At 43.9% G+C, this 27,997-nt stretch overlaps 1 protein-coding gene across 2 annotated transcripts; it reads left to right on the forward strand.

Moving 5' to 3' along the window:
- The first annotated feature begins 48 nt into the window (after nucleotides 1-48).
- Nucleotides 49-27,943, forward strand: A2M (alpha-2-macroglobulin). Of its 2 annotated transcripts, XM_090148585.1 has the most exons (36): nucleotides 53-193; nucleotides 1,194-1,377; nucleotides 2,316-2,475; nucleotides 3,397-3,449; nucleotides 3,939-3,959; nucleotides 4,289-4,457; nucleotides 5,634-5,718; nucleotides 6,525-6,648; nucleotides 7,411-7,525; nucleotides 7,758-7,867; nucleotides 8,322-8,480; nucleotides 9,830-10,057; nucleotides 10,404-10,467; nucleotides 10,927-11,069; nucleotides 12,630-12,779; nucleotides 13,421-13,591; nucleotides 14,161-14,302; nucleotides 14,870-14,969; nucleotides 15,275-15,503; nucleotides 15,772-15,898; nucleotides 16,519-16,640; nucleotides 18,287-18,338; nucleotides 19,121-19,204; nucleotides 19,619-19,795; nucleotides 20,271-20,355; nucleotides 21,500-21,656; nucleotides 21,981-22,055; nucleotides 22,502-22,667; nucleotides 23,581-23,804; nucleotides 24,368-24,586; nucleotides 24,874-25,001; nucleotides 25,354-25,444; nucleotides 26,223-26,291; nucleotides 26,724-26,826; nucleotides 26,992-27,033; nucleotides 27,769-27,943. In XM_090148585.1, exons 1-36 carry the CDS (start codon nucleotides 111-113, stop codon nucleotides 27,792-27,794), a joined length of 4,437 nt encoding a protein of 1,478 aa, XP_090004711.1. In that variant the 5' UTR covers nucleotides 53-110; the 3' UTR covers nucleotides 27,795-27,943. The 2 variants fall into 2 exon arrangements, with proteins under 2 accessions (XP_090004716.1, XP_090004711.1); XM_090148590.1 differs by lacking the exons at nucleotides 26,724-26,826; nucleotides 26,992-27,033; nucleotides 27,769-27,943 and adding an exon at nucleotides 26,452-26,694 and having other exon boundaries at nucleotides 49-193.
- Nucleotides 27,944-27,997: the final 54 nt, after the last annotated feature.

The raw sequence follows: 27,997 nt of genomic DNA on the forward strand, positions 1-27,997 counted from the left end.
TGCAGCAGAGTATAAAGGGGTTGACTCAGGGACAGAGTAGCAGTATGAGCACCGCTGGACTAGGCTGAGTGGATATTTTACCATTTTACCACCACAGCCTGTTCTGTACCATGGGGAAAGATGGGTCCAGCAAATTAAACATCTTCATTCTCCTCTTCTTCCTCCTTGGAGATGCTTCACCCATCACAGAACCGTAAGCTACACAGGGGAGACTCTAGGCAGACTGGAGACCTGGATTTATTTCTCTGTTTCTTTGTCTTTCATCTTTCAACTACCTTCTTTTACCTTGGAATAAAGACACAAGGGCTGGGTAAAATGTCTTCTACAGACAGCAGCTCTAGTGCTTTTGAGGGACTAAGGAGAGTCTGTGCAATTGAGGTATCAGTAAAACTGCAGCCTAAATAAATAAATAAAATGAAAAGAAGGAGAGCAGAAAGAAAGAAAGAGCTTTTGCTTTTTCATAGAGCTGACAGGATTTTAGCAAAATTTCTTGCACCAAATTGATCATTTACTTAAAAGGCAATTTTTTATAACCGTTTAAACACTCATTTTTTTCTTCAGAGAGACTGTTTTTGAAAAAACAAACATTTCATTCATTTATTACCTTACTTCTCGGCCTAAATGCCTGGGAGATGTTTTTTGATTGATAACTGGAAAAAAAAAAAAAAAAGCAAATGACAGATCTGGCATGACTAAAAATGGTTTTATTTCTTAATTCATATTTTTCAGTTCAGCCAATGGAATGAAAATTTCCTTCTCACCCACGGTTATATGTCACTGTAGAACTGTGGCTGTTAGATCTGTGGGGCACTAGCAGACAGCAAGCAGACTGTATCTTACTGCGTTCTTTCCCCGCTCCCATTTGCCCTATTGGTATGTGTGACAAACATTGTCTGGCAAAGGCAACAATTGGCTTTTTGCTCTTTTTACCACAGCAGCATTCATAGTCTCAGAATCGAGTGTTTCTGTTGTGCTAGAGCCTGAAAAAAATATCCCTTCCAGACATTTGCATTGAGAATTTTCTGTGGTATTTTACTTTCAACAGCAGCCTCTCTGCTTTCTCCTGCTGTTAGCAGACATGATGGAAATCCTTTTCCTGTATGGTGAAGTCAGACTGCTTTATTTGCTCTCTCTATACAGCTCCAGCTACGTGTTTTTGCACATCTCACCTAATCCTCCCTTCCTCTTTCCAGGCAGTACATGGTGCTTCTGCCCTTTCTGATACACACTGATTCCCCTGAGAAAATCTGTGTTCAGCTAACTCACCTGAATGAGTCTGTGACGCTGAATGCTGCAATCGAGTATCAAGGGGAAAATAGGAGCTTGATTGATGATGTGGTGTCGGAGAAGGATTTGTTTACCTGCATTCCTTTCACTGTAAGTATCTTAATCCCTGTAGGATAAACTCTAGCAGCTCTGAGTGGTAATGAACAGAGTAACTCTGAACAGATATTCACTTTCCTCTTGGCCACAGGTATACTCATGTCTATCCTCAAAACACTGTCACTGCTGAGCTCTCCTTAGCAAAGATATCTAAATGAGAAATGCTGAATCCTGGAAAACCTGCCCCTGTTTAGGACAAGAAGAGGAGAGGCCTGGAAAAAAGTGGATTTGGCGAATATGTTAAAAAATATTGTTTTGTAGCTGAGAATTTGCTCTATCAAATAGTATTGTTGTGCCCTATATATCTGTTCTAGTTTCCATGGAAATAAATAGGAGGCATTATTTTTGGAGTGACTTATGTAATTGGTAGTTCCTGAGTCTAAAGCAATAGTCCTGGGCAACTGGGAATGCTGGTAACCTGGCTCACTGTATAGATTATATCTTTGACCTGAAGGCTGAAGAACTGGTTTTCAGGGTACTTAATAGGTTGACATCTATGTCACGCATATGTTGAAGACTGCTATTTTATCACTTGGAAAGAGATGTATAAAGATCTGGTATGTCTGGTTTGAATAAGGAAATATTATGAAAAGACTAGAGATGTTACCTGAAAGAAGAGGGGGATTACTCAATTCCTCTGTGAATGTCAAGATGAAAAGGACAGATTTTCATCAATGCAGGAAGGACTTCTTAAAAATGACTTGCAGAGTTGAATTCCTTTACTGCATAATACTTGCATAATCACTGCATAGCAGTAGGAAAGTAGAGGAATATAGTACAAGAAAAAGTCAGTCTCTTGTTCCTGATTCTAGTCCCTTCATCTCTGTGCTGGGTCTGTCAGGATTATATTGCATCTATTATTTTAGGAAAGCCTGTTCAAGAGGCCTTTACAAGTAGTCCATTACTCAGTTCCCTTCTTACAAATTCTCCAGATTCCAAAATCAACGAGCGAGTCAACAGTCACATTTATTACTGTGACAGTGAAGGGGGAGACTCTGCAGTTCAGAAGCCGCAAGTCAGTGCTAGTCAAGAATTCTGAGAGTTTGGTCTTCGTCCAGACAGACAAGCCCATCTACAAGCCTGGACAGACAGGTATGAAGAGGAGGTGGAGATTTGTACTTGAAACAGAAATTCCTAAAACTGTTGTGCTATTCAGGCCAGATGTTGACTGCTTTCAGTGGAGATTGGAAGATCAGTCTCACATGGCTGAGGCATATGTTTTTAATGCTCCACATGAGAACAATTTGGAGAATTTTAAAGAATATGCATGTAACTGGGGCACCTACACACATTTCCTTTGCCGCTGGGAGTTCTGTCGTTGTGGTCCATGCAGTTTGATCCCCTTTTGTGCAGTTTTGAACTCTTTTGTTATAATCACAAAAACTAGAGCAGTGACTGGATATTTATCTTATAGAAAACAGGGTGAAAGTTCAGGCTAAGTCATGAAATAGTTTTCAAAGTGGCAGCTGATTTTGCACTATGAAGATAGATAAAACCATATAAGCCATTTCTTCTGAGCCATTCATCTTCTAAACTTGGCCTGGGCAGGAACAAATGTTGTAAAAGAGATGCTGAGTTCTCTGTTTATTCAGAGCCAACACAAACTTGCAGACAGGTGCCAAAATGATTTGCTTGCATTCATCCTTCCTGAGAAGTTAATCTGGTTAGAACAAAATTACAAGACACATGTTAATTCCAGTGTGAAAACATGATGTTGCAAAGCAGACAAAGGCAACTTAAATTTAACTTTGGTCTCAATTAAACAGTTTCTGATGCCCACCATCAGTAAGATGTTCACATTGCTGTGATTTTGGTCCTAGCTTTAATAATAATTAATTTCATAATAATTAGTATCTCTTACATGGGTAATATAGCATGATTTAGCTTTCTAGTGAATGGAATTTCTGTAGAAGAGAATTACTCTGTTCTCTCTTGCACCATCTGTGTTTGCAACTAATGTTTTCGGGTTGGTGTCTGCTCTGTGGAACCTCACTCTCTGCTTTGGTCCATCAGTCCTTTTCAGAATTGTTTCTCTGGATGAAAACTTCCGTCCCTTGAATGAGATGGTAAGTATGACACTTCTTTTTCAATCATTATTTGGCTTTAAGTCACCTTTGTGGGAAAGGTGAGGAAAGAGGTGTCTCTTGTGGAGAACTCTCAGTACACAGAGATAGTTGTACAATTCCCAGGTTATTTCAGATCTTGCTATAGGATCTGTTCTTCAGATTTCTGCATTCTTGGAGTGGTTAGAGAATATAACTTCAAATGAATAATGCTGATGTAAAAACCTCAAAGGTGAGAAAATCTGCCATTATCACAGTGGACGTGTGCCACAGTTGGTTTTAGCTGACTTTTCTGTCCTGTGCAAATGCTTAATACGAATGGATGCCACTCTCTTGATGTACATCAAAGTGCTCCATTTCTCCCTATCAGGGGCTTTCTTCCCATTGTATTATCAGCTTTTTCTCCAAAATATGTTTGTAGTCCTAGTCATTTGACTGTATTGTTTGCACTCTGTCTATACATGGATTCTAAATATGTTGTTCCCTTTCTAGCTTCCACTGGTCTATATTGAGGTATGTATATACATAAAATTCATGTTCAGATCTATCACATTCCCAGTTGCCTCAAGATGATTCTTGTCTATTTTATTTATACAGCAGATCTATAATATTTATTCAAAAGCATAAAGTTTTAACTTGTATTATGATTATAACCTATGGCCTAGGGCTCATTTTGTTGTCCAGCCCTGAACTCCCCAAACAATCCTGCTATCTCTGCCCTGCAGCCTCATTTGGTACTGGGGTTGTGTCTACCCTCGCTATTTCTGCTAGGGCTTTTTAATTAGTTATTATTGCAGCCTCACACTGTTCTCACAAACTCCTTGTGGTCTCATTACCTGTAGGACCCAAAGAAAAACCGTTTGTGCCAGTGGACAAAGGCTGAGATAAAGGAAGGGTTAATGCAGCTGTCTTTCAACCTCACTACTGAGCCCATTCAAGGGACTTACTCAGTGGTGGCACAGAAGGCTTCCGGGAAGAAAATCCAGCATCCCTTCACTGTGGAGGAGTATGGTAATTGTTGCAGCATTTTCAGGTTCTTAGCAGGTATTCCAGTAGGGGCATGAAAGAGGAATTGGATGGGGCGGTAGACATGATCAAGATGTTCAGCAGGGCTGGAAAATATCTCTGTGTTTTCTCATTCATGAGCATCATCTGTTCTGAAGGAGTTAAGGCTGAGTCTCTCTCTACTCCTTCCTAAAACCCAGGCCATGCGGTGCCCGTATCAACAAGGCTTCTAGCAGGAGCTAGTATGCTTGTAGCAGTCTATGTTGGTGACTAGTGGCTGTACTTCCTTTCAGAGGTGATTGAAGTCACAGCCTCATCTTCAGCTGGATACACACGTGTTAAGTGTCATACACTGAATCTAGGTCTCCCTCGAGTTGCGAAGTTCTGACCTTCTGGTGTAGGCTGGGGCTGTAAATCTTTCCTGTCCTCTTCCACAAGCCTCTCACGATGCCTCAGTGCCTTCTCTGGTGATCTTATTCCTGTGTCAGTCCAGTCTGCTTGGCTAGGAAATTGAATCCTAGTACAAACTTGCACATGGCTCCTACTTCCCCGTGACATCACCTCCAGTGATCACTCCAGAACACCTCAGCAAGCCAAGTGCAACCTGCATTACATGGTCTGCCATGATCATACAGCCCAGATGAGCCTTCTGGAAGCTCACTGTCCTCTTTAATTTGCATGACTGCCCTGAATTGCTCCTAGTTCACCCAAGATGGTCACTGTCCATGACCTCTCCTGCAGAAGGGTTTGGATATGAGGTCATCCTGTGGTAAGTCAGCAGAGAAGCTACTGGGTCATTCCTGTTTTCCAGACTGGTAAGGTCTATGTGCTTTGGAAATGCAGAGATCAGGCTACAGTCCCATCTCTAAATATTTGTGAGAAACCTTTGACTTAACTCTCTATGTCATTCTGCTGTGAGACTGATAACACTTGTGTTACCTAAGGAGATGCTTTATTTTAATAGATAAGTGTCATAAACCAGTTTTCTTACCTGGCACAGAGGCTGGCTGAATGCCAGTGGTTTACTTTGACTTCTGTGGGATGTGTAGATGACACTGGCCACAAAAATCTGAAGCTAGGATGCAAAAGGCTTTCAGGACATTTGTAGTTATGTGGCCTTCAGGTCTCATTCTTATGTTAATTCCACCCCACATAAACTTTTCTCCTTTGGTTTTGCTGCAGTGCTTCCAAAATTTGAAGTAACAGTGAAAATGCCCAAAGTTATCACCATCCTTGATGAGGAGCTGAAGGTGACAGTTTGTGGTCTGTGAGTATCATTCTTCTTTCAATACTTCTTTGTTTCAGATTTTATTTTAGCATCACTGAAGTCTAGTTGAGAGGTTTTATTACATTTCTCAGTCATTCTTGAGGTCCGAGGACCAATAAGGCTATTCACACCATTAGCAAAAAGGCTTTACAAAATTATTGCTTAGGCCACTTTGGAGTATTTGTTCTGTTTTTTTGAGGGGAGTATTTTTACAGTCTTTTATATAAAAGTCAGAGACTTTAAGATCAGCTGCAATGCTAGAGAAGAGGTCTTCTATTTAGTTCAGCTGAGAATGGCATTTTTATCTGTGGCTTCTACATAAAAAAAACATGTCATGTTTTCCCTGGGCCACATCATGTGATTCTACATGGCATGTTCTACATGCATCTTGCAGGAAAAGATACAGAATGGGATGAAAAATGAGTTGAAAAACCCATTGCATACATAAACAGTTGCATCAGAATTAGGTGGTAGGGTAGATACTTGTATCATGTTCTCTAAGTCTAGGTGTACTGTCAACGAATAAGCATTATGGTAAATGACTTTTGGATAGCTATGTCTTATTCCCAGGAATTCAATCAGAATTATAAGATTCAGTGCTGTACTGAATCTTAGGTTCATTGCCAACCTCGATCCTAAAATGTTACTGAATTTCTTGATGCCTTTTACTTGGTACAATTAGCCTACTATATCCTGGAGGAAGTTCTAGGGAAAAATTCTGGCTCCACCTGTGGTGAACTAACCATTTTCCTCCATCTCTCTTACACTGATAATAGCTCTGTTTTTTCTGTCCTCTCTGCTTTTAGATACACATTTGGCAAGCCTGTTCCTGGCCATGTGAGCTTTCGTGTCTGCAGGAAATTTGAATACCCAGCAACTGCTTGCTATGGTGAAGAGGCTAAGGCAGTATGTGATGAATTCTCTGGACAGGTGAGTTTTGAGTATTCATCGGGTGGAGTGATAAGAGAAAATGTTGTTTATTGAGCCTGCCTTGTAGGCATAAATTTGCTCTGCTACAGTGTGTAGAAACACGAGTGTGAAGAGGGGAGTGATTCCAGGTATTTTAAGGAAGCTTGGAGAAGAAAAGAAGATTGGATGTAAGTTGAAATGTGAAAGGTCTGTGTAGTAAGCAAGATGTGCATTTAAGCAACAAAGTGATACAGAAGGAAGAGAGTAAAGAAAAAAAACCCACATCAGTAGATTAGAGAATATAAGGGACTAAAAAATAAAAAAGATGAGCAGCTAGCTCATCAAAGTGTGTGAGATCAAAATCTGTTCTTTGAGGCAAGAAAGGAACAGAAACTGAGGGATGGGTGATGCAGTTTAAGGAAAGAGGAAAGGAACATGAATTTAGGAGCAGCGGTTAAGACAGAGAGACACCCCACATCCCTCTGACATTGCTCTACAGAGCAAAACTCCTTGAAGCATGGACAAGTGCACCAGTGCTAACATAATTGACAGAAACAGAGGTTGCAAGTTCTTTGCTTTGATGTTCCTGCAGGTACTTCAGAATGCTCAGTGCCAAGTTATTTATGGGTGTTTTCCAGTTTTTATAAAAACAAAGAGAATGACCTGTGAAGTTATGGGCTTCTCTTCCATTTCAAGATAGCACACAGTGATGGGATCATTATGTTGGATAAACATTACAGCACATGAGACTGTAATATTATTATTATTATTTTCTTCCAAAAGACAGACAACCATGGCTGCATTTCTAAACTGGTAAAAACCAAGTTATTCCAGCTCAAGAGAACTGGATATGAGAACAAGCTCCATGTGGATGCTAGGATTGAAGAGGAGGAAACAGGTATGATTGATCTGGGTCAAAGAGCCAGATAATAAGTCCAGGAGATACCAGCAGAGCAGACTGCCAAGTAAGAGGAAGGAGAAGAGTAGACTCTCAGTTCTGGAATTTTAAAACTTTCCTGCCCAGATTCCAAGAGCACCAACTAAATGGTTGTCCAGCAAAAGAGAGCTGGTATGGAGTAAAAGTAATCCTTATCAGGGAGATGCAAATCAATCCTTCATGCTTCTTGCAGGAATTGTGTTGACTGGAACAAGCTTCTCTGAGATCACAACTACCATCAGCAAAATTACCTTTGAGAACTCAGATTCCTACTACAAACCTGGAATCCCCTTCTTTGGGCAGGTAGGAAAACTGAGAAGTGAAGTGTCATGAATGCTTAACAGTCATGCTACTGAATCTCCTGGGTGGATATTTGCCTACTTCTGCAAAGATTCTGGAGCTCAGTACAGCTAATGTCTGGTGGCTTCCACTACTTTGCAAGTTCTGAACCAGAGAATAGCAACTGAGAGCATAACCCAATATTCTTGTGTTTCAAGTTCTGCTTCTCTGGTCTTCTGCTTAATAAGAGGCCTTACTTGATGTTAATGCATGTTAGTCTGTGTCCACTTTTCTGACACAGAGGTGGAGATAAAAAAGATTCAGAAAATCTGCAGCTCTCCTTGGAACATGTAATGTACAGTAAAATGCAGGAAACTTCTGTCTCAGGACAGACGCAACATCTTCACCTTTGTGACATATCAATCTGTACAGGTGGCAGGCATTGCTGTCCTGTATCATTCTGTTTTTACTCCTACAGGTTAAACTTGTGGATGGGTCTGGTGCTCCAATTGCCAATGAAACTGTGAGGATTTCTTTACAAGGAGGCCAGGAAATGAACTACACAACAAATGAAGAGGGCAGAGCGCTATTTGCCTTGAACACTTCCATGTTGTACTTCGATTCTGTTGGAATTAGAGTGAGTCCTAGGGCAGAGAAGGTGATGAATTAACCTGCAGGACTTGGGAGTGGAAAACTACTTCTTAAGTTTCTCCTATAAGTGCAAAAGCGCTTAGCTTCTTGCTCCTGATTGGCTATACCAGTCTTGCCATCACTGTGGTGGAAATAGCCATGCAGCAAACTAGGTTTCCATGTGACAATTATGCTTAACTTGTATTTGATTTATGCTTGGCAATAGCACAGTAGGTTTAGAAGAAAAATGATGAGAACATATAGTCCATTCTGCTCCAAGATGTCACCAACCCTATCTAGACAGATCTGTAACAAGGGTATTTCTAACCTTTTCTTAAAAATATTCTGTGGTGGAGTGCTTCTAGTGCTTCATTGTCTTTTCAATTAAATGGTTTCCTAAGTGTATCATCTAAGCATCTCTCAGGGTTTAATTTAACATTCCATATTTCTAAGCTGTTCTCGTTCTTTTTTTTTTTTTATTTTCCTGCCATAAATAGAAAAACAGTGAAAATTAGTGGATCATTCACAAAAATTCTCTCTCTAGTGAAGAGGTCATTTATCTGGAAAAAATAAGTGCTGCTGAAAAATGCAATATGCACATTTTCCAATGTCACCTTGGAATAGGGCAGTTTGTCTATAATTATATTATTTTAATTATTTTTATTTATTATTATTATTGTTTTAATTATATTGTCTATAATTATATTTTCTTTTCTCCATACAATTCTCTTGCCACAGAATAAAACCATTAAAAATTATCCAGAAGTTACCACAATGTGTCTGTGGGGTGAAGAAAAGCTTATTTTCTCTTTAAACAAACTGATAATTAGAGAAGGCAAAATATTAGGGTAAAGAGCCCTTGAGGTGTTACTGATAGTAAGCAAACAACTGAGACAAATTTCAGCTTCACTGGGAGTGAATAATTCTCAATTATTTAGTCAGGATACCACTGCCCTGTCTTATATCTTCCAGCGTCGTGGGTTGTTTTTTGTTTGTTTGTTTATTTGTTGTTGTTCGTTTGTTTTGTTTTTGTAGAATACTGTTTTATTTAAGTACAAAAAATTACAGTACATCTGTACATCAATCTAAGTACATTTTTGTACTTTCATAGAATCATATAATCACAGAATGGCCTGGGTTGAAAAGGACCTTAGAGATCATCTAGTTTCAACCCCCCTGCTATGTGCAGGGTCACCAACCACCAGATCAGGCTGCCCAGAGCCACATCCAGCCTGGCCTTGAATGCCTCCAGGGATGGGGCATCCACAACCTCCTTGGGCAACCTGTTCCAGTGTGTCACCACCCTCTGTGTGAAAACCTTCCTCCTAATATCTAACCTATTTTCTGCTTTTCCAGGCAACTCACAAAACACACTCCTACTGCTTTGACCATTCATGGGTTAATCCAACTTATGAAGATGGTTATCTCCACCTAAAGCGCTTTTACTCCCCTAGTAAGAGCTTCCTCAAAATTGAGCCTATGTCTGAGACACTAAGCTGTGGCGCCTCAGCTGAGGTCCGGGTTCACTATATCCTTACACCGGAGGCTATAAGAGAGAGGAAGAAAGTCATGTTCTACCACCTGGTAAGCTTGCACTTCCCATGAAGTCAGGAGTCACTGGCAATTGTGGAGGAAAGAGGTGGAGTTGGAAACAGTGGTTTATGGCAGCAGGCTTTAAACACTTCCCCATCATCCTCCACATATTCTTTTCCCAGTAAAATGAGTATAAACGTTTGGAGCAGAAGAGTCCCATGAGCCCCCTGGGTGACCATTGGGACTCTGCTACAGAAGGCAGCTGAGCAGGTTGCAATTAGCTACCTATTGCTCATACACAGAGCTCTCTTGCTTTCCTCTCAGATCCACTCTCCCATCTCTTAAGGTTTATTTCATATATAACTTCAAGCACTGCAGGATTTCTCATTTCTTTCAGGTGATGGCCAAGGGAATTATCAAGCAAGCAGGCACCAGAATTCTGGATTTGGATAAGGAAAGTGGTATGTTTCTCTCCCCTCGTAAATTGTCTCTGACTTGGGGGATTATGCAACTGTGGCAGACACACAACCTACTTCCTTGGAGAATGCAGGGATCCACTTCTCTGTGCTGTTGGAAGAGTTTGAACTTTCTTTTCTGTTTACTCAGTTTTTGCGTAGATTTGTTTTAGCCTTTGTGCCACCTCTCTTTTTATTAACAATGCATTTCTGGGACTTCAATGCATGGAAGAGACACAGTCTGGTGGTCTGTTTTTAAATCTGAACTAAAATTCAGCTTGCTTATATAATCAGTGAGACTTACTTACCTCTGTGAGAACAAATTCAGAACAAATTCATCCTAGTTAAAATCATAGTTTCATTTTCACTAGGATGAAGTTCAGCATGAAGGGGAATCTGGAAATTTGGCTGATCCAAGAGGAAGTTTCCAGTACTTCAATTTTTTGCTCTTGTTTTGTTTGCTAGTCAATGGTGTCTTCATACTACAGCTGCCTGTGGAAGCTGACTTTGCTCCTATAGCCCAAGTGCTGGTCTACACTGTTACCCCCAGCAGGGAGATGATTGCAGATTCAACAAAGTTCAACATAGAAAAATGTTTCAATAATAAGGTAAGTGGCCACTTGTTTGAGAAAGTAGTTACACTATAGCCTGGCCACATGTATATATTTTTTAATTTAGCCTGACCAAGCTCATTTATTTAGATTTACTAACACTGAACAAGCCACCAGTCAATTGTTGTAGGTGGTTTCTCTGCCCAAACCCAGTAGGCACATCTAATACTTACAGTATTTTTCAACTTCTATACATGTCATCTTGTCACTGTAATTTCTGTTCTAAGTAAATGGAGGTAAGCCTTGCTTGAAACTGCCATCTGTAGTGAACAAAGAACTTTAATAGCACTAGTGAGACTCAAAGAGCTGAAAGAGGGCAGAAAAATAAAGCTGCCTGTGAACATGTGGATCATGATCCTCTTATGGCTCCAAATATTCTTTATGCAGAATAGTAAAGTGATGTATGAGCAGCCCTATGTTACTCAGTATAACTTAAAAATAATAGAAAGGCCCTGCTAAAGGCAATGCCTTGTCTCACTAAAAGCCAAGCTAAATAAGTTCTTGAGATTGGTTTTACTGTAAGATGTTGGATACATGAATTTTCTTTATATTTTAGATGCCACTTTACATGCTGTATTATCTGGTCAGACATCAAGTACCAAGTAATATATGTGCTTAGGTATTGCTTTCCTCTCTGAAAGCAGGCTGGATACAAAGCTGATGTCAGTCTATTTAGGACAGTCTTTGGGCCATCTCTGTGTTAGTCATTTTTTCTAGTAGCAAGCTTGCTAGATTCCCTGTTAGGTCATTTCCTTAAGAATACTGTTTTTGCATTCTCAAAGTTTAGACCACCTTGGGAGAGGTGGTGAGTGTCAGCAAAAGGCATGCCATGGTCCAGCTGTGACATGAGGGAGACTGGCAGCTAGTGCTGTTTATTCAGGGAACATGTTTACTCTAAAAATATTTTGATTGGTTTGAAGGGTTTTGTACTGCTGAGAACAGAAAAATCTATGCAGGACAGTCATTTATTGCAAAATCATGTGAGATAAAGATGAAAGCAACTTCTGCTAGCAAAACTTTGCAGAGCAGAGTTTACTAGGAGGTCATTTGAATTATGAGTTAGATTCTGGGGAAGCTACACTAATTTGGCTAGACTCAACAACAAGCTAGTTCTTCAGAACCATTTCCAGCCAGTACATATTACAATACTGCTCCAAGACATTACTGCTTTTTATGTTATGAGAGAATCTGCCAATCAAGATTATTGCAGGTATGTTGTATTCTCACAGGCAATGTCTGGATGCAGCACAGAGACTGAACTTCGTTCAAGACCAGCTGCCTGAACAGATCTAGCCACTATGTGAAATTATATCAATGTTCACAGTGACTGTAAAACCCCAAAATGCCTTAACAATCATAAACAATTATGATAATTAAATTGCTAAGAACTTCTAGGGCTCATTACCACTTTGAGAAGGAAACCTGCTCTTGCAGTAGCACAGGATGGATGTGTGCGTGTGCAGATGTGTGTGGGATTCATAAGGTTGGGACTGGTGCACTCAACTGGTATCTTGCTAAGTTAGGGCATCTGTAACATAATTTTTTCTATGGCTGCAGGTGGGCTTGAGCTTCTCTCCTTCTGAAGGCCTGCCTTCTTCTGACACTCACTTACTGTTCAGAGCCTCCCCAAAATCCCTTTGTGCTGTCCGCGCTGTGGACAGGAGTGTTCTCCTCATGAAGCCTGAAGCTGATCTGTCATCCAGCTTGGTAAGTACTTATTCTATCTCAAAGTATCTCAAAGTCTGGTCAGGGCAAGAGCAGCTCAGTGGAAATAGTGAACAAACCTTGTTAGTGCTGGCACAGAAATGCTGTCCTGTGCAGCTTCTCATCTTGCTTCAGCAGGCAAAAAGCCGAGAACTGAACAGCAACTGTTTGTTAGTGATTTTACATGACTCTAGGGATGGTAACTGGGAAGCCCTCTTAAGGAGGCTGCTTTGCATGTCCACGAACCAAAAGCTGTCCTGTGTTTAATGTTGATTTTTTAGGTATTCTTTACAGCCATGGATATACTTTATTGGAGTAGCATCTAGAAGTGTCAGAGGGTTTATTCCCCTTATGCTGAGCAGCAAATGCCCTTTACTTGGAAAGATAAAAAGGACAGTAACTGAGCCGGCCACTGTAATTTTTAATATATTTGAGCCGTAATAACCAGACTAACGTGCTATTTATAGGAAAAGAGTTGGTATCTCCAAATTCAGATATCTTTTTAGGCTCAGAGTTTCCCTTTGCACCCACTGCAGGGAGGACCATGGCTGTGTGGATTTGATTGTTATGATGCTTATTCTTTAGCAGTGTTTTATGACAGTGGATACTGAAAAATGCAAAATATCTTGGCTTTTTCTGCTCAGGTGTATAGCTTGCTGCCAGTGAAAGAATTGCATGACTATCGCCATGGTACAGACGTGCTCTTGGAGGAACCCCTAGAAGACTGTGTCCCCTTGAAGAAAATAATTCTGAATGGGATCACCTATACTCCAATAGTGGAGATGAATGAAGATGACGCTTACAGCATTCTAAAGGTATAGCCCTCTAGTAAGGCTGGGGAGTAGAATGGGAGAAGGAATGAGAAAGAACACCTTCTGCTGCATGATGCAACATAACAAGGGAAGGACTTGTGAATCTCAGTAGTCAAACACTGATTTTTATCTGGAGGCAAGTAAGAGTTATAAGCTTCATCTGTCTTACCAGCTGTGTTCCTAACTTGAACTCATCAATCTCAGAGTTTTCTTTTTAGCTTGTAGCTCGTGTTAAAAAATTCTGTGCTATTACAGTTACCCCAAATAAATCAGTATATCCTTGAGCAGCACTGTAGCCACAGATGTTTCCTTCCAGAGAGGAGACTTCATATCTAATCCCTGGCTCATCCTGACCCCTAGACTGGAATTGGACTGCAACTAGTATCCTAAAGGCAAGAGATCTATCCTTTAGCATGTCTGAGCCACTCAGGACCAGGACTGAGAGGTCATCTCAGGCATCCATAAGCAATACAGTTTTTACTTTTGAGGCAGTGAAGTATGAACAATACATCTGCTGTGTAAACCTCAATAGGATTGAGTACCCAAAAACATGTTCTGTCTCTCCCCCATAGGAAATGGGCTTAAAGGTTTTCACAAATTCCAAGGTGAAGAAACCTTGGTATTGCAGCACTGAGAATTACGTGCCTGCACCGAGTCGCATTACAGCAAGTGGAGGCCTGGCTGGAGCACCTATGTATGCACTGAGGACAGGTGGTAAGGGAACTGGGCCTAGTTGTCACCTCTTAATTTTGGGGTGAATACTTAAACAAGAGCTGGTTGTGGGCTGAGATCTTAGAAGGAGTTCTGAAGTGGTGGGTCCACAAATGTCAACTTCAGCATGTCTTTGTGGGGCATGTCACTTTTGCTGGGTTGTGAAGGCCTACAGACAAGCTTTCATAACTCAACATTAGATGTCAGGTCTCCAGCTACACAATTTTAATCTAAATATAGAAATGAGTTTGCCCAAAGTAAAGAACTTTTAAACTTTACCTGTTTGGGTGGATTTCTGTTTCCTTTTGTCAGAGCCAAGCACACAATATCAGAAACAGCTGCTTCTTCCAAGCTGCTCACTTTTACTTTATGAAATGTTGTCCCGTACACTGTGAGGTTCGCTGGAGACCAGTGGGTAATAATGAAGGGCTAGCCCTTGCTAATAAACCCTGGAAATCACTATTCATGGTACTGGTGCTACCAGTGTAGCTTCTGATTGTCAGGTAGACAGACACTTTCTTAGAGCAAAGCATGATGCTGATGTAGATCTTGTTTGTTTGGAATTACCAGCCCTAGATTCTAACAGAATGCATGCAACTCCTGAAGAGGTGACAGAGACAATACGAAAGTATTTCCCAGAAACATGGATTTGGAGTTTAGTATCTATAAGGTAAGTGATTTGGGCAGATTCCTTCCTTACTTTTATAATGAAAAGTGATGAAAACATTAATCCCTTGTTTTCCAAGCCTTTTCAAATAAAATAAGTCCTGAATTGTTTGCAGAAATCACTTGACAATCCTTTGAAAAAGAAATGCCTCTGGATGTGGTTAGGTTTGTCCAGAGTGTAGTAGTGAGTTTGGAAGAAAATGTGGAGTGCCCTATGGTGAATACTGTGCCCCCTCATTCACAAAGGCATTGCTGCTCAGAAGATCACAGATAATCACCCTTCTGTCCTTTTTCTCTGTCCCTCACCAGCTCTGAGGGAAATGCTGATCTAGGTGTGACCATCCCTGACACCATCACTGAATGGAAAGCCAGTGCATTCTGCATGTCCCCAGACACAGGCTTTGGCCTGTCACCAACAGTGTCCCTCAGAGCCTTCCAGCCTTTCTTTGTAGAGCTCACCCTGCCTTACTCTGTAGTGCGTGGTGAGGTCTTCACGCTGAAAGCCACTGTTTTCAACTACCTGACAGCCTGCATCAGAGTAAGGAAGACTTAAATCCTTCTCCATACCTGTACCTTCGTGTATACTCTTTGCCTACACCTAGCCTTCTTTCTTATCTCTGAGTAGCCTTAGACCCCTTCCTCCCTGAAATTCTTATACCTTCAGCGTGCTTGAAATGCCCGCATACAACTCCAGCTTCCTGCTCCTTTGCTACAGAAGAAATAGACATTGCTAATTTTTCCTAGCACTCTGTCTTCTCCCTTTCTCTCAAGATCATTCCTTGATTACACCTCTCTACAAATGGCAGGTCAGTGTGATTCTGGCTCAGTCTACTCAATTTCTGGCTACTCCAGTGGAAAAGGAGGAAGACTCTCATTGTCTCTGTGAGAACGGGAGGAAAACAGTGGCTTGGCTGGTGACTCCCAGATCTCTAGGTAAAAGTTGAAGAATGCTGAAAACTGCAGGAAGGAATTCTCTGTGCTGTTCTCCCGTTTTGGTATCTGAAGTTAGAGCTACAGTTTCCTGGAAAATACTGCAGCTGTGTGTATCATCTGAGGTTATGCAGGAGGTAAAGCCTGGGAGACTCCAAGGCCATGTCTAGCACTATAAGAAACATCATCAAAAATCTTACTGCCCCTGGGCAGCATCTTCTGAAGCTATAGGCATTGCTGGCTGGCTGGCAAGGACATTTTGTCAGCTCCATCCCTCCCAGAGATTAGACCTATAAGACCCTCACAACTTGCTTTTGCTGTTGTTGCATGTTGTGGTAGCAGTCATGGGGTGCATGCAGAGTAGCAGACCGCTAAACAGCTTTGGGACTGGTGAGTCCCACCACTATGTGCTCTTAAGTTCTGGTGGATAAAAGCACCAAAACAGAGTCACCGTTCAATGGCAGTGCAGCTCATCTGCTCCAGGATTCATTCTGATACAAATAGCTACGCTTCCGCGGGAAAGTCCATCTGTGATGGGCCTCTAGGCTGAAAACTCCCAGGAATGGCAGCAACTCCTGCTGCGTGGTGCTGCTAGGCAGGACTGACTGACTTGTTTCCTCCAGGGCTGGTGGAGTTCTTGGTGAGCACCGAGGCCCTGCAGAACCAGCAGCCATGCAGAAACACTGTAGTGGAGACCCCTGAGAAAGGGAGGAAGGACACGGTCATCAGGCAACTGCTGGTGGAGGTATGCGGGCTGTGGGCAGGAGAAGGCTGAAGCTGACTCACAAGCTAGACACATTTAACGGAGCTCTGGGTGATGAGCCCACGGTGTCATTGATGCTGTGGTCTTCCATTATACTTGGCAAGAGCGCATAAAGTCTGCAGGTTAACAGCTGTGCAGTGCATCTCCTTCTACTCTGTATTTTAAAACTTCCCCATCCTCTAGGGTAAAACGACTCCTAGTCCAATTCACCCTTCCCTACATCTGCTTCATGTTACCTCCAATTTCAGTATGCTGTCTTTACAGCTTTACCCAGTAGGTTCGCCCGTCAGCGCGTGCTGTCTCTCTGCTAGTCGAGTAGCCAAGCAAACTGCCGGTTGTGCTGAGTGTTACGCACCTTTGGTGGGGAATTCAGAGTACCTGTGGGAGTTAGATGCCTGGATGAAAGTCCCCCTTCCAAACTCTAAATATTATAACAGTCCGGAGAACATGTTACAGTTTTACAGCTTATCCATCTTCCATGGCTGATACCAGGTGGTATGGAATGAAACATTATGTGGCAGTTCTGTACAGTTTATTATAGGAAAATGCTATGTAGATTGTTCCAAAATCAATGCCTCCTGTTTAATCTCATGCAAACTACAACAGGCACAAAAGAACAATAGCACAGTCTGATAGAGCAAATGCTCAGCTACAAAACACTATTTTTCAACATAGTCACCACCAGTAGCTGTGCATTTTTGCCAGCGATTAAGTGCATTCAGCACTTAAAAAAATCTTGCCTGCATTCCACGCTTGTAAAAATGTTGCTGAAATGTTAGCACAGTGAGGTGGTGGGTGGTAGATCCACTGCTTGGTCTCCATAACTGTTCTGCAAGCACCAGTGAATGTCAGTGGGCGCAATTTCTTCTGTTCAGATGCACACCTTTTCTTCGTAGGCACTTCCATGTCAGATGTCATTTCTCACATTGCTCCTCCATAGCATGGCAACAAAATATAATGGAATGCTGGTGGTAAAATTCAGCCTCTACTGCCATAACACCAACATCCTGACACCGTGGGCCAACGTTATAAAATGGGAGGCATTACTTTTGGAGCAGCCCTCATGGATTATTATGCCGGGTGCTGTAACTTGACAGAAGTACACGATGTTCTTAACTTTTGTCGTAAAACAGCCTAACACTTGCCTGTGTTGCATCAATTGCATCACCAGATATTATAGTGCCCATTTTCCCTTTCTATTCTCAACAGATGTTTTTCCTCAAGTGTCTGCAACTTACGATCAATAGCACTGCAGGCGATTTCTGAGCAGCCCTCTAGAGGTGCTATGAACTTCTGCTAACAAAAGTACTCGCTGTAATGCTGCAGCCCTTTTGTTACAAGGATGCAGGAGCCTCACTGCATGCAGTAGTTGCAGGTCACCCACGTGATAGTACTGCAGTGTTGTTGCTCTCCTTTTCCTGTTCTTTCCGGTAATTAGGATTGTTTTACTTGGATTAATAGTTCAGAGATCTTTCTTTATATTACAGGGAGTGTTTGTGACTGCCTCTCCTTCTCCAGTTCATTCACTTTTCACTTACTTATTCCTCTTTCCTTGTTAGGCATCCCTTTGACTGTATTTCCTTCTCAATAACTTCTCACTTCTCTTATTTTCTTTCATTCCACCCAAGCCTGAAGGAGTTGAGAAGGAAACTGTTCAGAACTCTGTGCTCTGTTTGAAAGGTAAGGCCCTCCCTCCCTGCCCCCCATTTGTTTCTGTGCGGGTGATGAGTGGGACATGGGACATGCTTGGAGGAAGAAGACAGCGCTGCCTCTACCGTTTTCCAGATTGGCTGATATTTTACAAATATCATTTTACAAATGGTTATAAGGGGTAATGAGACAAGATGTCGTTCTCTGAGCAAATTGCTATGTTATTCAAATTTCTTCAAAAGTTATTCACGCCAGATGTTGCTGGGAGAGTCTTACATGAATGGCTAGCGAATGAGTTCTGTAGTTCGTAAAATATACAAATGGGGAAGTTTGTGCTTGTAGCACTTGCATTTTTTTTAATTTGAATTCATTTTTCATTATGTGAAATATAGCTTACAACAATTATTTTTAGTATATTTTAGCAGTACTTTGTAGTACTGCTACTTTCACCAAGGACAAGTCCTGGCTGACTAACCTTCTATGGCCTTCCTATGATGGCATAACTGCCCAGACAGGTGTGGTGTATGCCCCGTTCCTGGAGACATTCAGGGTCAGCCTAGACCAGGCTCTGAGCGACCTGCTAGAGCTGTAGGTGTCCCTGTTCGTTGCAGGGGGGTTGGATTAGATGACCTTCCAACTCAGACGCTTGTATGATTCTAGATAATCAGAACAAGACCCTTCACTTGGGGCCCAGAGACATCTTTATCTGTAGCAAGGGTTGAAGGGAAGAGGAAACTTTTCTGATGTTCCACTGAAGGCCCTGCCCCTTCCATTAAGCTTGGACTGAAGCTGTTTCATCTTGTTTCTCTCAGGAGAGTCCGTGAAAGAGAAGTTTTCTCTGGTGCTTCCCTCAAATGTGGTACAAGACTCAGGCAGAGCCTATTTCTCAGTGCTAGGTGAGTCATCTGCCTGGGAAGGATCTGCTGGGAGAAAGAAACGTGGTGTTCCTGCCCATCTGCATGACTGTGTTTGCCTCCTCGCTCTCACACAGATTCTTCTCCTGGTTCCAAGCACACTTCATTCGTGCTTTTCCTCTCTTCTGTCTCAAGTGCTTTCCCTTTCAATTCTGTTCTGTTTGTTGCTCTTTCTGCGTCTCATTCTGTTTGGGTTTCTCTACTAGTGGCCTATCTGTTGACTTACCACCTTCCTTTTTTTCTTCTCTGTTGTTGCTCTGTGTTTCATTCCAGGATTGTTATCAGTACAGATTTTTCTTCTGCCATCTCCTCCTTCTGTTTTTCTTTAGATCCCTCTGGTTTTGGCAGCTAACACTGAATTTCATTAGTATCCCTCTTGTATTCCCTGTTCCTAAGGTGATCTGATGGGCACCGCCATGCAGAACCTGCACCAGCTACTCCAGATGCCATTTGGTTGTGGCGAACAGAACATGGTCTTGTTTGCGCCCAACATCTATGTCCTGGACTATCTGAACAAGACAGGACAGCTGAGCGAGGAGGTCAAATCCAAGGCCATTGGATACTTAGTGAGCGGTGAGTTGAATGTGACTTCTGCTTCTGCTCTGAACTTTTTCAGAACTTGTCTGACTTGCTTCTGTCAAATGCTGGTCAGATATGGAAAGACAGCTTGTCTCTTACTCAGATGGTCTCTTCTGTATGCCAGGGAAGTCCTTTCCGTGTCTTTTTTCTATTCTCTGTTTCTCATGCATTAAAGTACCTAGTCATTTCACCCACTTTTCTCTGCTCCTTAACAGAATTGGAATGCAGTGCACCGATACCAGGTGACCTGCTGCGGTGGCCTTCTGAAGAAAGGCAGATACTGCATCTCCTGCAGTATAAGCAGTATATGGAGGTGGGGTTGTATTTGCTAGGATAGGACTAACCTGTTTCTCTGTTTTGCTGTCACTGATAAAGCTGCTTTTCTCTTCTCCCCTGCGTTGCTCAGCAGACATTCTCTGAATATTGCTTTAACTTTTTTTTTTTTTTTTTTTTTTTTTAAACTCTGCAGGTTACCAGAGGCAGATGAACTACAAGCACCCAGATGGCTCTTACAGTACCTTTGGACCACGTTATGGCCAACTGGGGAACACCTGGTGAGATTTCAGTGTCATCTGTTCCTCCTCCATGTGCTCTCTTTTTCAGCTACACAGCTGTGACAAATACCACCTGATGGTAAAAAGGAAATGTAGTTGTAGACCAGTGGAATTTTCAGAGCTGCTGTGGGCCCTGTGCTGCCTCTTAAGTGAGGAAAGAGGCTGCATCAGCCAGTTGCGTAGCTGAAGCATCTCCTCCCACCTTGCAGCTATGAGGACCATGATGGACAAGAAGGACAGACAAAAACAAACTGGGAAAGAAGGGAGAAGGGATTTCACATCCCAAATGAAGAAAGCTGAAGAGTTGCAGTGGCAGCTCTTCTAGAGTAGGATCTGCTGAGAACTGCTGGGAAAGCTATTTTCATAAGGGACGATAATCCGAAAGCAGTGCTGTATGGTTATCTTCCGAATGTGTTTGTTACTAAACAAAGGACAGTCTGGAGGAGAGGGCGTGCTGCCAGTGTGATTTACTGCAGAGCTCTGAGTTACTCCAGCATATTATTACCATGCATTTTCAGCTTTAGGTAAGGGTAAGAATGGATGATTTCATCACCTTGCTTTTGGCCTCTGAAACAGTACTTGTGCCGTGGGAGTAATTGGCCTCTCTACATGCCTAGTTTTTTTTCCCATAACTGCTTTGTAAAAGCTCTTCTAACATGTTATACTTTATCCACAGTTTTACTGACATATCTGGGGCAATTCTGGGAAGCCCCTGAGACACGGCTATCTGGAGAGAGAGTCCTGCCAGTAGACCATAAGCTTCTATGGATTGATTCTTTCTTGTTATTTCTTTCTGATTACTACTCGCATGCAGGTGTTGGGCTAACTGGCACGCAAGACTCTATTTTTTTTCCAAAGACATTTGTTTGGATACACATTAACGATCTGAAGTCTTCAAAACGGTAGCCTCAATGCAACAGGATCATAGGGTTACATGGGCCAAGAGGCAGAGAAGAAACCAAGGCAAGAACAGGTTTTTGGCAGATTCTTTGAGGTGAAGGCGTACTTCTTGTCTGACTAATTGACCTACAGATCCTCAAGCCTCTTTTCCTTCTTCCAGACAAGTGAAGTGCACATGTGCTCTGTCACCTGGGATGGATAGCAGGCCTGCACAAGCCCTCTCACTGTTCTATCTCCCTTACAGGCTCACAGCCTTTGTCCTGAAGTCCTTTGCCCAGGCCCGGTCTTACATCTTCATAGATGAAAAGCACATCCAGGATGCTTTGATCTGGCTCAGTCAAAATCAGAAGGAGAATGGCTGCTTCCGCAGTTCTGGGAGGCTCCTGAACAATGCCATGAAGGTAGCATGTCTGCCTAGCTGGTTCTTAGCGAGGCTGGCACTTGACTCTAAATCAGATGGGTGCAGCTGAGCTTCTTGAGCACACAGGCCCATGGGGAATTCCCATGTCAATGTCAAGAACTCAGGAGCCAGAGGCCGTTTTTTGTGGGACTGCCATGACAAGATGGAGAACGAGGCAAACCATAAACGGCACAATATGAGCATCAGTGGGGAGGACACGAGCTAAGGGTCTACCTTACAGAATAAAGAATACCCACAGAAATGGTGGAAAAATGAATATGAGAAGGTATGTGGAGTAAGCATCTACTTTTATGTTTCCCTGCAGGGTGGAGTGAACGATGAGGTAACACTGACAGCCTACATCACTATCGCACTGCTGGAGATTCCTCTGCCTGTAACTGTATGTGTCGCCCGAGATGGTTCTAACCTGCCCCACTAGCCTCCGATAGATAATTAGGCCCCTTTATATTTTGCAAGAAGAAATTCTATCTGGATATACTTTCTTTCTTTTCAAGTCCAAGACGGACTGACGCTTTTTCTCCACTTTCCTCCCCTGTCCAATACTGTCGCTTATATAAACATTTTCCTTCATCTTCCTCGAAGTTCTTTTCTGGGGTATCTTGCTATTGCTCATTTTAAAGAGTACTCCGTGGACTAATAGTGAGTTAAATAATATTTAAATTTTAGAAATGACCCAAATAGGTTTTCTACATCCACAAGAAAAACTCCTTTTGTGTCAGAATTATACGTGTCTGTTAGACGACTTGTATGTGCTCCGTGTTGATGCAACGCACCATGCAGAGTAAGTCAGGCAGTGAATTCTTCCATGTGTCTCCATCTCCCCAGCACTCGGTGGTGCGTAATGCTCTGTTCTGCCTGGAAACAGCAGGAAATGAGAAAGAAAACCACGTGTACACCAAGGCACTGCTGGCATATGCCTTTGCCCTGGCAGGAAAGGAGGAGAAGCGGAAGGCATTCCTTGGCTCACTTGAAAAGGAAGCCGTCAAAGAGGGTGAGCGCTGTTGGTGGGACATTGCTTTCTTCCATCCCACAGGTCTTATCTCTACCTCTGATAAAATGGCTTTTGTTGGTGGGGAAATGGGAGCATGGAATGGCTTCTGTGGATGGGGAAAGGTGTATGGAGAGGAAATGCTTGTGCAGTGTGGTTGTGTTTTTGACAGCTCCCCGTGGGTGCCCAGTCCTACCCCTCTGTTCTGAGGGATTCATCTGGAGGCACCATTCACCATTCCCACTGGTGATGAACAAAAGGGTGGCTCTGCTAACGCCACACCTCAGTCTACTCCTCCTGTCATACCAGGCACTGCTTTAACAAAGTCTTAGCAATGTTTATAGCTGCTCCTTCCTTCCAGCGGACACGCTCACCGCAGAACAAAGTTCACCCCTCACAGCGTGAGGGATGATACATCAGAGAAGAGACGGAAGTGCTGAGACAGAAGACGAATGGGTCATTTCAGAGGTCCTAGCATAAGCACTGAGTCTTCCAGGAAACTGTATCAAGACTCAGAACCATTCTGGTAAAGTCAGCCTGGATGGTTCGTTTGCCCAAATGTTGTCTAGCAGGGTTGCGAAGGAAGTACCACTTCTCAAGACGGGGCAGTGTGCCAGCCTGGTGCTCTTCTTAGGTCTCTGTCTCCTTTAGGTGTCCAGAGCTGTAAATGTGTCTGTCAACCTGGAGTTTAAGTGAAAGTGGCACTCAGGCCCAAGAACCAGGCCTTGGCACTCCTAGACTAGTTGTAAACATGCATCGAGTGTGGGGCTATCTAACCCTTCCCATTTCATCCTATAGGACAGGTGCATGCTGGGGGCTCTCTCCTCCCCACTGGCAGCAGGTCAGTAACTCCTTTGCAAGAAACTGCTACTAATTCCTTGCCGTCTTCTCTACATGTACCCTGCCTCCTGTGAAGACGGGTCTGTTCACTGGCAGCGGCCTGGGAAAGAGCCAGAGGCTGATCTCCCGTACTACCGCCATAAAGCTCCCTCTGCTGAAGTGGAGATGACAGCCTATGTGCTCCTTGCTCACCTCACCACGCAGCCAGCACCTTCGCAGGAGGAGCTGTCACTTGCATCTCTTATAGCAAAGTGGATCATTGGTCAGCAGAATCCCAGCGGAGGCTTCTCTTCCACCCAGGTAAGCAGCAGTTTCCCTCCTGTGACCTGCCGTATCAGTATCAGGAGAGTGCCAGAGACCAAGGTGGGAGTACAGTAAGGTTAATCCAAGTGGGGACTGTACCCCCGCAGTATTAGCATCTGCCGCAGCTACCAAGTTCCCGAGAGGCCAGAGGCTAGTTATGTCAGGTAGCACCACAGGGAATGACTGATACGTTGATTAATGACCTGGCTTATTTGAGCCAGTGGGTGAGAATGCTAGTGACACAAATGACGCTGCAGTTTGGAGCTCCCACCATAGTTTGTGTGTGTATGCAGTTGCTGCTTTTCCCCGGCGAGAACAGGTGAAGGCTGCACAGAGCTTCACCACAGGAAGTTCAGGAATATGTGACTGCTGTGCAGAGGACACGGGAAGAAAATGAAAGCCTGCAAAAGCTGATCTTTCCCTCTCAGCATCTCACTTAAGACCAGAGAAAGTGAAGAATGGAGGAGAGGGTGCCTGCTGACAGCAAAGGGCGGGCTGTGGGAGAACAGGATGTGGAACAGGGCTAACCCGGCCATGGGTGTCGGACCTGGCTCTTGCAGGACACAGTTGTGGCTCTGCAAGCCCTCTCCTTGTACGGAGTTTCCACCTATGCCAAGAGCGGAGCAGCTTCCAAAGTGACCCTGCGATCTGGAGGGGACTTCCAGCAAGACTTCCACGTGGATCCCTCAAACCGGCTGCTGCTCCAGCACGTGCCCCTGCCCCAGGTGCCAGGGGAGTACAGCGTAGAGGTGTCTGGCAAAGGATGCGTCTACCTGCAGGTGAGGGTGATGGGGAAAGTGCCGTCCTGGGAGGGGAGCCCTTCCTCAGGCAGGAGCGAGGGGGAGGGCAGAAGGGATAAGGGAAAGGGGGAGGAGTGCAAGGGAAAGCTCCGGGAGAAGCCGGAGGAGAGTAGAGCTGTGTGGAGAACGCAGCGAGAGGGAAAGAGAGAAAGAGCCGTGAGTGCTGGGGAGCTGTGAGAATGGGGAAGGGAGAGAGCTGGGCAGGCAGACGATGATCTCTTTCAAGCGTGGAGCGTGCACACGCGCAGCTGCTGGTTCTCCCGTAGACGAGCCTGAGGTACAACGTGCAGCCCAAGCAGGAGAGCGCGCCCTTCCTGCTGCATGTACACACGAGCCCAGAGACGTGTGAGGACTCCAAGGCTCACAGGGTCTTTGACATAGGCATAAACGTCAGGTAAGTCTGTGTTTGGTTTGAGCCCTCCTGAGTAGCCGAGGGAGCTGGAGGAGGCCTGGTGGTGCAGGGTGAGCCAGTCTGGAAGGGGCAGAGCAGCCCCCTGGACGGTGGGCTGGAAGCAGCCGGGCTGGGAGGAGAGGCTGTGGAGGCAAGAGATGTCCTGTAGGGGATAAGCTGTGCAGGGAGCAAAGCACTGGGCTACTGAGGGGCGGCACAGGTGACTAGGCTGGAGAAGAAGGTGAGGATTGACAGGATTGACAGGAAGTGGTGAGGCATCAAGTGTTACCGAAAAAGTGGAAGTGCCCTAGCTTTGACGTGATGTGCTCTGAATCTCTGTGGCTTGATTCCTTAGTTACACGGGTGAGCGCAGTGTCTCCAACATGGTGATTATCGATGTGAAAATGCTGTCGGGATTCATCCCTGTCAAGTCCTCAGTGAGGAAGGTAGGAACCATGTGAATTGTTTGTCTGAGGATATGTGCCCCTTTCACTGTATCACCTGGGCCACATTCGGTTTCTCCTTTATTTTTAAGACACCTTCCAGGTGTCTGTGGCTTACTAGGGGGCTGTAGGATTGACATCGTCTTGATCCTGCCATTGTCGTCTACACACATGATGTGTGTGCAGTACTTTTCCTTTCACACCTGGCTGGAAGCCAGTACTACGTGATCAATCTCTGTAAAACAGACTATGTCTTTTTTTTTCCTCTTTGGACAGGTGATGGGTTATCTCTGAGTTCAGATGCCTTGCTGAAAACATTGTCCGTGTGTATCACATTCAAAAGCAATACCGGTTTCTTTTTCCTTCTGCTGATCTTACCGTATAGTTTATAGCTTGTCTTGTAATTGTTTAAGCCTCAGATCCCTTTGTGAGATGTTGAGCAAGTGCGTTGCCCTGGAAAAGAGCAGAGATTATGAGATACTGCAGAACTAGCAAGCCTGAAAGAATGTATTGTTATTGAATCCTCTCACTGCTGTGTTTGGACCAGTGATCAGTCCCTGCTGAAGCAGCTTAATACTTAATCTGCCAGGCTGGTGAAGGGAAGACCTGGGGACCATTAATGCCTAATGGTGCACCAAGGAGTCAGTTCCACAGCGCAGGCCTAGTCATTGCTGTCAGTACTCCTAGTGCTTTATCCGTAGTGTGTCCCATCCGTAGGGCTGTGAAAATGGCACAGGGAGACCAGCCTCAATTCAATAACAATTTGGTTTTCTTTCTTCAGCTGGCACACCACCAAGTTATTGAGCGTACGGAGTTCAGTACCAACCATGTCTTAGTGTATCTGGAAAAGGTGAGTCTCCATTTGGGGCTAGAATGGGAAAATAAAAACACAAGCCTTGGGGACATTTGGCCACCCAAGGCAAAGACATGGGTCTCAAAACTGGATCTGATAAAAGTAGGAATGAACTGACTTTTGCTGACCTCAGAATTTACTGGTGCCCTCCTCACAGCCCTCAGCAGGCTTTCCCTCTAGGCCTGCATATGGATCAGCCCACACCTGCCCACCAGACACAAGGTCCCACAGTGTGGGGAAAGGCCCTGGGTTTTCCCCTTGCCCCTCAGCCAGGCCTGCTGAGGGACACGCTCACACACACACACTCCCAGTGCCCAGGGCACTGCTGGCAGCAAGAGCACTAGTGGGAAGAGTTCAATGAGGAGACAGTGGGAGAGCCCAGGGCAGACAGAAAGCAGACACTGATCCTCCATCACTTCCTTTTCCCAGCTGAGCAACATGACCTTGAGCTTCTCCTTCACGGTGGAGCAGGACATCCCTGTGCAGGGCCTGAAGCCAGCTCAGGTGAAGGTGTATGATTACTATGAGACAGGTGAGTGTGGGGCTGAGGGTGTCCCGGTGAGTGACTGTGGGGAGCTGGATTCATGGAGGTGTCTGGGAGCAATGGAAACCCACAGCTGTCCCTGGTGCTTGTCCTTCTGCATTCCTGGGAGAGGGATCTCTGACAGCCCTGTTCTCTCTCCCTTCTGTTTTTCAGATGAGTTTGCCATACAGGAGTACAGTGCTCCCTGCACCACAGGTAGGGTACATAGGAACAGATAGCCTATTGCAAATTATTTTGAATGGAAGTCTTTTGCAAACCTTGGGTTTCCTCTGCCTACAACAACTCTCTGAGCTTGTCTTTACCATGCCTACAGCAGGCTTGAGTCATACCGTAATACAGAGGAGGAAAATAATGCTGGCCACCCCGTGTTATATTTCATTTTATTCACTGAGATTGTGAATCTCAGTGTTATTGCCTAAGTCAGACAGAGGCACTTGTCTTTTCCTGTGTGTTTCACATTGTACAAATGAGACTGACGTCTTCCTTGGGATGGAGCACCATGCTCAGCCTTTGCATATCTACCTTTGTCAAGGCCGCTTTCACCATGCTGCAGATACAGAAGTGCATTGAGGAATTGTCTCCCAGCCACCTTGGTGAAATGTTCACATCTTCAGTGAATTCAAGCTTTGCCCTGGGTTATTTTTTCTAATCCTGTGGGAAATCCAGTGCCACGAGACAACATTTACTGTGATAGCTCATGCCTCTCCTTCCTTCTCTGTAGTATGGCTATAATGAACATGTCCAGCCATTCCCAATATGTTGTCCTTCTGCGGTGTTGCAATTTTAGGTGTTGTAGGTTCGCAGATTTTAACAGGGTTTAAGCTGACATCACACAAAAGGGGCTACCACAGAATGCAGAGAAGTCGTCTGGGGTTCTGGATGTTGCTTCACCAGGAATTCTCTCTCACTCTGTCCTTTCCTCACCTCCAGCTGAAGCTGAACAGGGAAATGCCTGAAGAATACATCTCATCTGTGCCCTGATGGATCACCTGACTTGTTTCTGCCGTTAGTAGTCTTCCTTAACGAGTCCTCTAAAATGTTACATGTAACCAACACCAAAAACAAAGCAATGCAATAAAAATAAATAAAGTCTTGATCCTCCCTATCTGCTTCTGGCCTTATTTTTTTGTTAGCATTTCTCGTGTCTCTTCTCGTCCAC

This window comes from Phasianus colchicus, chromosome 1, assembly GCF_987193195.1.
Source record: "Phasianus colchicus chromosome 1, bPhaCol1.hap1.1, whole genome shotgun sequence".
Lineage (NCBI taxonomy): Eukaryota > Metazoa > Chordata > Aves > Galliformes > Phasianidae > Phasianus > Phasianus colchicus.

Bases quoted from the DNA above. Each gene is read 5' to 3' on its own strand.
- A2M (XM_090148590.1), top strand. From the start codon at position 111: ATGGGGAAAGATGGGTCCAGCAAATTAAACATCTTCATTCTCCTCTTC. The intron at 13,592-14,160 runs GTATAGCCCTCT...TCTCCCCCATAG, and splicing joins ACGCTTACAGCATTCTAAAG to GAAATGGGCTTAAAGGTTTT. The intron at 19,205-19,618 runs GTGAGTCATCTG...CCTGTTCCTAAG, and splicing joins AGCCTATTTCTCAGTGCTAG to GTGATCTGATGGGCACCGCC.